The following is a 12,195-nucleotide window of genomic DNA, read 5'->3' on the forward strand; positions in this document are numbered from 1 at the left end:
TTCATCTTTTTCATTAAAAAATTAACAGTTGTCTGAGCTTGACGTCAACGTACTAATTGAGATATAATAAACGTCAATTTTTTAACGAAAAATGACAAGTTTAGAACATACGAATAGTCAGATGATCATTTTATAATTTTTAATAGTCAATGAATTCAACAAAGCAACACCCTATAATCGATAGACCATTAGTGTATTTTACTCTTAATTTTTTACTACATTATTTCACGAACGGAACAAAATATTGCATAAATAATGCATTAAACAGGATGTTAGCAATGGCCCTGCTTGGCAGTGGTGATTAGTGAAGGAATAAAAAAACCTGAGATAAAGACATTTGTCAAGCACAAATTTGACACAAATAGAAAACTTTCCACAAATACCCATATTTATAAACTACATAAAAAACCCACAGAGTCCCCATGCAACTAACAAACACCACATTGTTCTATACTACGATTACTCGAGAATCATACCCCTAACCCATGAGTGAATCCATGCAATATTTAATAGATCCTAATTCACAAGTACTACCACTTAAATCCTACTACATAACATAAAAAAATGCTACTTAGGCCATAGCACCACCGGTTTGATGTAGCATTGCATCGATCTCATCCCCATCCTCCATTTCCAACTGCAGCAACAAAACACATAAAAATTAAGAAACGATAAATAAAACATAAGCGTGCACACACACATATATGTAGAGAGTGAGAAACCTCATCTGGAGTCTGCTCCCCTCGCAGACGGCGACCATCAAACAGAAAAGCAATCGAGTTGAAATCCACTGATTGTCGATCACAATACGCATTCATAAGCTTCTTCAGTTGTGTGGATCTTTTAATCCTAAAAAACACTTCATTCCCATCCTACAGACATCGCAAATAAATGAATTGGCCTTTTCTTGAACATTATTTCAGCCTAGATACGCTCCACATGCAATCTAAGCTAACTGTACATCAACAAATGTTCCCAAAATGTTGTCTTTCCTAGTTAGGTGTTCCAAGCACTACTGCACAAATGCATCCTTGCATTTCTATTTAACTAAAGCAAACACCTTATGTGATAAACCGTTTAGATTACGGGTACGAACTCCATGAGAGACTATCACAAATTCAAGGAAACAACATGCAGAGATGGCAGTATTATCAGAAATTTTAACTTAGCACGAACAATCGCACATAGTCATCATGGAAAGACAATCGCACAAGTGTTGACGAATTAGCATTTCAATAAAACTTTCTTCAAGTAAACTACAACCAAAGTAACCGGCGTACAATTATAGTCCACAAAACAAACTAAATCGATTTGCTTCACTCTTTAAGCAATCGCTTGCACCTTGCTATCAAAGATAAGTAACGTAAAACATCATAAAGACGACAATTCGTGTAATCAAAATACAGTACCACTGTTTTGCTACCAAAATCCTAACATATCAGTAGTTACTTTGCATTCTTTTCATAGCTAAAACTCCCAATACATACTAAAAAAAACTACTTTCGCCTGCTTTTGTTTCCCATATTTATAAATCAACTTATTTTATTTAAAAAACAAACAAAAACAAATCAAGCGTCTTGTCAGTAAAAAAAACTACCTTCCATAAATTTGTGATTTTGTAAATAAATTAAAAAAAACAGTGAAAACCAAGTGAGAGATGAAATATCATCTATAGGGAAAAAGTAAATCTCTAGAATTTTTAAAAAATATAATTAAAACAGTAAAAAAAAAACAGGGAAATAGGGGGGAAAATCTCACCTGGCCTTTGACTTTGAGATTAATGTGAGCCGTTTGATCAGCGGGCTTCCTGTCTTCTTCTTGATTGGTTACTCCTGACATATTGTTTGTTCTACTTCAGGGATAAATCGGAGTGTTTCGATTTCGGGGCTCCGGGCTAGCAACTGATATCTTTATTATGGCTTTGGCTGCTGGAGAAACAAGCGATCTCTTAGGAAGGAGACTTTAGCATTATATAGTGGTCGTCGGGGGAAAGAAATGGACGGTTAGATTTAGGGATGGGTTCAGGTTATTGGCCCACTAGACTCCAAAAATATATATAGAGAGAGAGGGGGGAGAGAGTTAGTATCCATTTACATAATTTATATAAATAAATGGATATTATTATTTAAAAAAAAATTGTACAATTATTATAGAGTTATAATCTATGTAGACAATTGATATAGATAAACAGGTATTATTATTTAAGAAATAATTGTACAATTATTTTTTATTATGTTAGATTTAATAATTTTTTTCTTAAAATTAATTTGATCTGATCTTATTATTTAAAAAAACTAATCCAACTCAAATTTAATTTATCTTTAAAAAAATTAATATTATAATGAATTCTAGTAAAATATTTATCCATAGTTGATTAATTTTTTTCTTTTTAAACGAAGATAGATTAAATAAGTTTAATTCCTTATTTACTTACTATGTCATAACGCTAGATAAGTGTTTAAAATATATTTTTTCTTATTTAGATATTTATTTATTTTGGTCAATTTTGATGTTTCGATTGTAATAGATGTTAAAAAAATCTGTTAACCACTCATAATATAACATGTGACACCTTTATAAAATTTTAAAAAATTTATTTTAAAACAAATCTTAAAATTATTATTATTATTATAAAAAAACTCAAAATAATTCTAAAATTTCAAAAAGTCCCAAAATCTTTAATCTCAAGGTATCCACCCCATCAGCCAATCATCTACCCACATGTTTTCGCCTACCCACCGACGTCAATCGTAGTTTTAAACTCTCTAAACCCAAAGCCCTTAATATAAACTCTAAATCCCTTAATCGAACTATATCCCTAATTCCCAACACATTTATCCTAATCGACGTGTGAACGGTTGAAGAGTGGTCGGCAAGTGAGTGGATGGTCGTCGTCGGTGGTGATGGCCGACAAATGAATTAAAAATCATGGGTAGTTTATGAAAAACAAAAAAGGTTTCTTTACTTTATAAATTTTATTTTTTTAAAAAAAATTAAATGAAATAAAAAAAATAAAGCAACGTGTCAAACACTTATTGTCTTATTTTTAATGGGTTTTTTAAATTGATCAAAAAAATAGATACCTAAATGGGGAGGTATAGTTCATACACTTATTTTCATACTAACCCTTTTAATTAAATGGAGAAAGATAAATGAAATGTGGATGTTTTGATATTGATTTTATCATGAAAAATGACCAATGACAATAGATGACTGGCTACCGTAAGTGGTTAAAAAAGTATAATACCAAAAAATGATCTATTCAAAAGTTCAGTGATAAAATTAATACACCATTAAAATTTAATACATATAACAATGTCATTTTATATATCAATAATCATGTCAATATGATGTTATTTTATTTGTATTATCATATCATTTAAATTATAACAGTCCAATGACATAATTAAATTTAAAATCTAGTATTGTAAATAGACCAATTAAAAGTTTATTAGTATAAACAAGATATAGTCTAGACTAAATGATATTTGATGTAATTTACCTAAATTTATATTTTGTTTTTGGCCATTTAGTTGTCAGATTGTCGTTTCATTAACACCACGGGCGCCGTTTTGAAGAACCAAGCAACGTTCTTAAAGAGCCCTTGGTCGTACTTTCGCTTCCCTTTTATCTCTCCCGTTCTCAACACCAAATCTTGAACTTTGGAATTCAGAACTGCTCCTATTTACGATTCTACCACTGAGCCTTCCTGCCATCAGTTTCTCTCCAGGTAAACGACTGAGCTATCTTTTAATTCAACTCTTTTAATTTACGCAATTTAAAATTGACAACCAAATCAAATGGTTGTGAATTTGATAACTAAATAACGCCAACTGTTCGATAAAATTCCCCAGAAGCTTGTGTTTTTGCTTATTTTTTTAAGAACCAAAGAATAATTTTCCCCCTTAAACATTGTTGGGCATTGAAAAAAATGTTTCTTTGTTAAGTGTTTGATTTATGGTTTTTGAATTTATAGAGGGGAAGAAGAGAAGAAGGTAGAAAAATGCTGCCTCAAATACTGAAGAAGACAATTACTGATAACCCAAAGAAGCTTGCTAACTTGATTGACCTTGTAAATCTTCCTTCCCCAGTTAGAGAATTTGTGGGCCAGTCTCAGATTTCACGTTTGGGTTGTTTCATGCGTGCTTGGTCTTATATCAAGGAGAACAATCTTCAGGTACTCTTAGGTCTCCTGTTTAAGTTTGCAGCTTCCTGTTTAAAAACTGATTCCTTTTTTCCCCCCATCAAATGCTTATAAATAAATTATGGAGAGGCTGTACTCACCCATGTCTTTTTCATATTATTTTGCACTCCAAGACGTTGCATGTAGATTATTGAATAAGTTTCTTAGTTCATTGATAGTTCCGTCTTCTTATTCTTTATTAGCATGTTAGATTTGGATTGGTAAATTGCTGTGATGTTCAGGTAGGGACAAACAGTCTTTTCTTTTTCTTCATAAAGATGTGTTTTCAAATGAATAATTTTATTGGTAAGAAGTGTTTTTTTTAATTTATTGAACATGTGGTTTTTTATGACATTTTCCCTTAAATGATAATGTTTTACTGCCATTTGTGGATATGTGTGTCCATGAGGACAATGATCTCTTCTCTCTGCAAGTCTGCGTTATATGCAGACATGTCCCAGGAAATGATAATCATGTCTAAGACCATTCACTTTACAATAAGAAAGTTTGATGTTGTAAAGTGGAAACTGAGGGCACAACTCTTGTCACCACCACTTGCTCTAGAGGTTCTTTAATGATTTTATTTGACGTTAAGGCTTTCTTATGTATATTTAATTGTTTACTGCGCATGCATTTCGGGATTTAGTTCCTGAAGTTTTAGTTTCTTATTCATAAATTGATTTCTAAGTGTTGGACTTGATGTTGTACTATATATACAAATTTACCTGAGGAGTGTGCCACTTTTTCTTGACTAGGATCCAAACAATAAGAATCTTGTCAATTGTGATGAAAAATTGAGGAGTATTTTATTGGGCAAGTCTCGACTTGAGCTGGCTGAGCTTCCTGCACTTATCAAACTGCATTTTCCTAAAGTGCCCAAATAAGCCAGATGATTCAAGTATGCTCCACAGAGTGTCTTCCATACCCTGCCCTCGAAGATCTCTAGCTGCTGCTTGTTCTGTTAAATCAGTTGATTATTACTTGTATATGCCTCTGATATTTGATAGTTTGGAGTGAACTTCTTATTAAAATTTGGTCTTTCCCTCTCAAATGAACTTTTTTCTTTAAAGGATCTTAGTTTGCAATAAAGAACAGTTTTATTGGTTGATCTTATTTCTTAGTAGGCAATGTCAATTTCTATGATGGAAATCTCTTAGAAAACATTTCTGAATCAAACTTTTTTCTCTTCTGAAAGAAAAATCATCTATTAGATGTTGAAACATTGAATGATAGTTTCATGCAAATATTCCGAAGAGCCTCATCAACCATGACAAGTGTCTTCCAAAAATAATTGTTGTCTAGTGGAGATAAACTTTCTTGATTTAAAGTTTAAACTTGTTATTTTGAGTCTTCATCTAGCATGCATTTTTTCAGTTGACTTATTGTTTGCTATATTTTGCTGCATGGAATATATTTGAAACAACAATAATAAGTTAATAGATATTGAAATAATACCATATCTAGTTAATACTCCTACAACGATGAAGCATTGCTTCTTTTCTTACTTTTAGTAATTATCGGTACTCGTCTAGGGTAGTTTTGACCACATAATCAGCCACAATGGCATTTGTTTTCTCTGTTGGGTGAAAGGCATCCCAGAAGACATACTTGTTGGCATCTGAACATGTAAATGAGTTCATGTTATCACACTGGTAGCTCATCTCGAAGAATCCAGTCCCACAGCATGCTGTTTCTGCATTGTCAAATCCTGTATTGTAGAATGTTTATCAGAAAAAAAATACCTTAAGAGGAGAAATATGTTAGAACACTTGCCTTATTAGATCTACACTCACACTGTGCACAAATATGTTCAATAGCACAGCCACACACACAGAGATGGCCCAGTTTGCCTGAAATGGCTTGTTTTTATGGTGTTATGTCTCTTCATTCATTCGGTGGTATGAATTTTGCACATTTATATGCCTTTTTAAACAAATAAGTTAATTTACTTTCTGCTAAATAGGGGAATAATTTGTATGAAACTAGCGAATGTGAGTTCTTGAGGCTTGTGAGAGGCAAGTAACAACAAAGGGAACCTGAAAGTACCCAGTTGCTGTTCGGTTTCATATAATTTGTAAGCACGGTTGCATTTTTAAATATAATCCTTGTATGCGTAGTCCATTTTGTGCATTAAGTGTAAGAATCATCTCATGGCTGTACAGGTACGCAGAGCTTATTCTAAAACTCTTGCCATAATCTGGGATAAGGAAATGCTTGTAGATGCTATGGTTCAGATGCAGAGTTGAGATATGCTACTGTTCTAGCATTTAAGGTTAACTGAACTAAGTGGGCCATTTTCAGGCTTCAACAAGGTTAATTTTACTAGACTGGTTTTCTGCATGATATCTGACCCATATGGATGGCATAGAATAGGAATCCCATCTTTATGGAGTTTGAACTAGTTAGGTTATTGATTCAAGTAGTGGATATGCCCTTATTCTAGTATCTCCTATTCTTTACACATGACATTAGGACCAAATTGTTAGACCGTGAAATGTATCCATTTAAATATATATATATCATTTGGATAACTGCTCCAGTTGGATAAGCATCTTAGCACTTTACAGGTTAACATGTAATTCTTGGTACTGTTTAAGCAAAATATATATATCATTTGGGTATGACTATATTAATGCTTAAAATGACGTAGTTTTGGAAGACTATATAAACTCTTTAATTTGTGTATAAATTTCAACACAACTTTAAAATACTTTAATTTTAAGCATTGAACTTTCCGACTGCCATTAGTAGTCAATCAACATCCATTAATGATTTTATTCGTGACAAAACTGATGTCAAAATATTTGTATTTCACTCCTTATCTTTCTCTTCGGATTGATTTTCTACGAAATCCATTCAAAATCGATGAAAATTAATCTAAAATTTCGACATGTTAATACTTTGATCTCCTCTCATGACTGTCTGATAAGACTAACTTTAAGATATATTGTTCGGCTTCTCGAAATAATATTTCTCATTGTTTATATTTTTAAATAAACACCTTCAACTCCTCAAATTTAAGAAAGCCCCCGGACTCTAAAAAATAGTAGATATTTATTTATTTATTTAATTCCACAAGTTCTAAAGAAATTTTGAGAAAATCCAAACAAATAAAATGATAGAAGACGATAAGATGCATTTATCATGTCTAAAGTGATTATAAAGGATGTCGAACAGTGATAATTTCTGATGACGACTGAAATTAATTAGAAAAACTCTACTTTAGATGAAAGATGATTTATTTTTTTAGCTTCAACATCAATACTAGATTTCCATGTCATCTGGTTGTCAAAATTAAAGTTGAGTGGTAATCATATCAATTCAAAGTTTAATGATTAAATTAATATTAAAATCGATAAAATGTGTAGTAGTTTACCCAAATTTTGTTCTTCTGTTTTTGAACTTGGGGCCATTTCAAGGAAGCAACAAATAAAACTTATTAAGGCCAAGTTTCTAACGAGAAGGTGTAGGAAGACCCTTTCTATACAGAGGACCGAGAGGGAGGTCTGGTTTACCTTGTCTGCCATTAAGTTTTCAGAATTTTCGTTCTCGTTGAAAAAAAAGAGAGATTTACGTTTATTTGTCTCTATATATGTATTTGTATATATAAAATTCAGCCTGGGATTGATGAAACCATGAATGTGAAACTTAACAATGAAGAAGAAGAATAGTAATGGAATTGTGCATTCGTTGCTTCTGGTCTCTAGACTTTTATCAATGGCGAGTTCCGGCTCTCTGTTGGCTGAAGCAAGATGTCGTAGCCGTCCTCCAGATGGGTTCGGGATCGGGCTTTGACTTAAATAAAACATGTAAGAGCCGCCACCGGTCATTTATTTTTTTTTTTTTTAAAATTAGGTTGACCGAACACCTCAATTTATCATATTACCTAATATGTGTTTTACCATAAATATGTCGGGTTCGGGAGTCGGTTACAGTCAAAGAAGGATTAACACCCTTGTACTGCTCTTTCGGTACTAATTTAATTTTCTGGTTGTCTTAATTGAGAAAATTAAAAGCTAAACTGAAATTTAAAGATTCGATTCGAATACTTACCTTTGACCGATTACAATTATTCCTAAAAGAATAAAAAGATTGAGTAATAACATAAAAGAGTTTGTATTAGGGTTAAAATAAAGTAATTAAAATAAAAATAAATAAGTACTAAATAAATAAGGTAAAAAAAGAAAATTTAAATTAAATCACTTAAACTTAAAAATAATGAAAAATCGAGGACCAAATTGAATTAATTGAAAGTTGCAAGGAGAAAAACAAATGTTATGGGGTTTAAATCGCAAAAGTACCAAAAACAGATGGGACTTAATTGAATTGATTTCAAAATTGCAGGGTAAATTCATAATGAGTGACCAAAATGAATTACTCTTCAAAGTTTGAGGGACTGCAGAAATAATTAAATTATTCATTATTTACACACAAGCCCCTCTATAAATACCCAAAATAACAAAAAAAAACCCTCATTTCTAACCTATAACCCAAAAAACTTTCTCTCCTTAAAATGCTCTCCATTCCTCTTCAATCGACCCCAATGCTCGGTGACCATTGATCGTCGCTCTGGCCATCGACGACGGTAGCTGGGCAAACCTGAAACACCCCGAAACGCTTGTCTCACCCTCGAGACCCCAAATCTGAACCCCAAAGCAACAAAATCAAACCCCCTCAACATAGATCAAAACTAAAAGGTCTCGTTTTTTTTCCTTTTATCTCTGATCGACCCCTCAGTCTTTTGAATGGTTATTTGCTCCTCTGTGTGGCTTTGCAAGATGTTTTTTTTTCCTTTGGCTTGATTTGTGTTAATTTTCGTTGAGTATTGCTTTATTTCGTGGTAACCTTTGATTGTTGCCTCCTTTTTGTGTTGGGTGCTCTCTTCGGTTGCTACGAGTCCTCTGTTTTTATGTTGTTATTCGTGTTGTGTGTTGGGTTCTTTCGTGGCTATTTTTGTTTGGTTGCTTTTCGATCGTTGTTGTTGTTTTTCGGCCTCCCCGATGAAGCATTTATAGCCCCAAGTCAGGGTTGTTCTCCGTTTACTTCGGGGTCGTTTACCCCTATTTCCCGATTTAATCGGGATGGCCGATGTTGTTGCTGAAAACCTGGGATGGTGCAGTCTCGGGCTGTCCTGATTCGAACGCCGAGAATATCAGTCGGTGCGATTCAGGCTGTTGGTGAGCCACTATGCGACGTTAATGCTAGGGTTTCAAAAACCCTAATATGCTAGGCTGGTTCAAGCCCAATTTCCTTCAAATCGGGCTTGCTTTGCTGACATGGCTCGATTGGGTTTCATTTGACTCGAACAGACGCTTCATTGGACCTGAAAATAATAATAATTACAAATATAACAAATAAATATAAATAATATTAATATAATATATAATATATAATGTAATGAAATATATAACTATATAATAAGTAAGTATATAATAATATAATATATATTATGTTTTCAAAAATCATTTAAATATATATATATATATATATTTCAAAACTATATATAATATACGTTTTTAAAACGTTTTCAATACCATTTATTATACATTTTCAAAAATATATATTATACACGTTTTTAAAACCATATATTATACATTTTCAAAAATGTTTTTAAAACTATATAATATATGCTTTTTAAAACGTTTTCAAAATCATATATTATACGCTTTCAAAAATGTTTTTAAAACTATATAATATATATTTTTTAAAACATATTTTCAAAACCATATTATATATTTTCAAAACACCGATTTTTAAAATTAAAAGCATTTAAATTATGTGTTCTCAACAATATTTTTTAAAAATTATATTATTATATAAACTCCGGACGAAAATGAGTGACTGCACAATAATTCCCAACTTCTCAGCTATCCAAGGTTAGATTTGCTATTTCTTTTTCTCTTAATTCGTTATTATTGGAAAGTATAGATTAGGTCAACTGAAGCTCTTCAATGTGCATCAAATATTTCAACAATATTCTCTTTTGTATTTTGGCTTCGTTTAATATATATATATATATATATATATATATATATATATATATATATATATGAAAAATTCAAAGAGTTTTATACTGTCTAAGTGGATTTAACTCTAATTGGGATAAGAATATGTTACACAATGTAAAATTCTTTTAATTTTATACTGATTTAGGTCTGTTGGATGAGCGAAAAATAAATAACTGAGATTAACGGTAGGAAATGAGAAGAAATTCATTAAAAAAAGACAATGAATTAATCTTAGCCGTTTATTTTTACTCATCCAAATATCCTAAATCTATGTAAAATTAAAAGAATTTTACATTTTGTAAGTGGATCGTAGCTCATGATAATTATCCGTTAAAGACATACCGACAGAAAATCTAGTCCGTTTAAGTTTCGCACGTCGGAGTCTGCGAAAAAAGAGATTCTCTTGGCAAGAATAGTATCCCGACGCCAGTCCCAACAAAACAAAATAACTGTTAAGTCAGTGTCCGATCAAACTCAAATATTTTGACCATGAACCCTCTTCTGCACACAGAATAATGATCAATTGTATAATGCTATGCAAACAGTTCTCAATTAAGATATTTTATAAATTTCTTTTAATAAAATTAGTCTTAATTATAGTTTATTTCTTTATCAATACCTTATACACTTGAGGTCATAAGATCAAAATTTTATATGCACAAACTCTTTAAATACTTCAAGAGATATTTATACCTAATGACAAATCTAAAATTTTAAAATTGAAGATCTAAAATTAAAATCAAAATTAAAATCTAATGCTATAATTGAAAATTTAATAATATGATTGATATATCTTCTAAAATTCAATAGTATATGATGTAATTTACCTAAAATATTAATAACCAAAACCTCATTACCGTAATAGCGAATTGAATTCGAGCAGCAAAATAGGTATTTAACGTTTTCAACATTATTATTTTACATGTCTCGTTCGTTACAATCATTAAAAAAAGCTGTGAACAACATAAAATGTGACAAATAATATATTTATAAAAATTTAAAATTTAATCTAAAAAGACTTAAAGTTAATTTTTAAAAAAAAATCAAAAGTTATCTTAAAATTCAAAAGAAAATTTCAAATTTCTAAGATCTCTAATCATCTATCATCTCCGACTGACCTTTCTACCAGTCGTCTCTTCAATGATCGACAATTGCCCTTTCAGTCGTCTCAAACTCCTAAATCTTTAATTCAAATTACAAACAATCGCTTAGTGTTATCTCGCTGAAGGTAGATTTTGGGAAGAGCGACAATGATGGCAGCCCTTCTTGCTCCGTTCAATGGTGGAACGACGATCGACAGGTTTAAAATTAAGGATTTTATGTGTTTTTTATTTTTTATTTTTGAGAAAGTTAGATTTAAAAGAATTAATACTTGTAAGTTTTTTCAAATATAATTTACAAATGTGTCACATTTTGTGTGTTGATGGTCTTTTTTTAATGACGATGACAAAGTACATTGACAGAAAAAACTTTAGACACCTAAATTAAAAAAATATAGTCTGGAATTTTTTTTTAATTAAACCTTAATATAATATTGAAAGAAATAGGATAAACCAAAATATAGTCGCCGAATATTTAAAATATTTATATTTTAATTATCAAAATTTTAAAAATAATATTAAAATTATTAAACTTTTAATTAATTTATTTTGGTCATTTTCGTGAACTGCATGTGTTGCCCATTTTATTAGTGAAATTTAAAAAAAAAACATTATGTATAGTTTTAGTGACGATTAAACCGAAAACTTGAAAAAGAAATTCAATGCCTAACTGATAACCATTAGGTCAAATTAATAAATCATAAGTATGTTGATAAAAATATTATTTAAATTAAATTATAGCTAAAATTAATTTTATTTACTTTATAAAAATATATTAATGATAATATAAATTATAAAATAATATAATAATTTGTTTTTAACATCAATTATGATATAAGCCTAAATTTTGATACATTTAGTATGTATGTCATGCTCGGTTATATTTTTATGTTATGCATATTTT

At 30.8% G+C, this 12,195-nt stretch overlaps 2 protein-coding genes across 2 annotated transcripts; one reads left to right on the forward strand and one right to left on the reverse strand.

The window, feature by feature from the left end:
- Positions 1-356: 356 nt before the first annotated feature.
- LOC120162210 (small ubiquitin-related modifier 1-like) lies at positions 357-1,944 on the reverse strand. Its single transcript, XM_039172390.1, has 3 exons — positions 1,759-1,944; positions 723-872; positions 357-637 (listed from the first exon to the last, which is right to left on the reverse strand). The coding sequence occupies exons 1-3, from the start codon at positions 1,837-1,839 to the stop codon at positions 572-574; spliced, it is 297 nt and encodes a 98-aa protein (XP_039028321.1). The 5' UTR covers positions 1,840-1,944; the 3' UTR covers positions 357-571.
- Positions 1,945-3,658: 1,714 nt separating this feature from the next.
- On the forward strand, positions 3,659-5,356 carry LOC120162209 (upstream activation factor subunit UAF30-like). The gene is made up of 3 exons (XM_039172389.1): positions 3,659-3,730; positions 3,979-4,177; positions 4,939-5,356. The coding sequence occupies exons 2-3, from the start codon at positions 4,004-4,006 to the stop codon at positions 5,065-5,067; spliced, it is 303 nt and encodes a 100-aa protein (XP_039028320.1). The 5' UTR covers positions 3,659-3,730; positions 3,979-4,003; the 3' UTR covers positions 5,068-5,356.
- The last annotated feature ends 6,839 nt before the right edge of the window (positions 5,357-12,195 follow it).

Source organism: Hibiscus syriacus, unplaced genomic scaffold (genome assembly GCF_006381635.1).
Source record: "Hibiscus syriacus cultivar Baekdansim isolate YM2019G1 unplaced genomic scaffold, ASM638163v2 tig00111402_pilon, whole genome shotgun sequence".
Lineage (NCBI taxonomy): Eukaryota > Viridiplantae > Streptophyta > Magnoliopsida > Malvales > Malvaceae > Hibiscus > Hibiscus syriacus.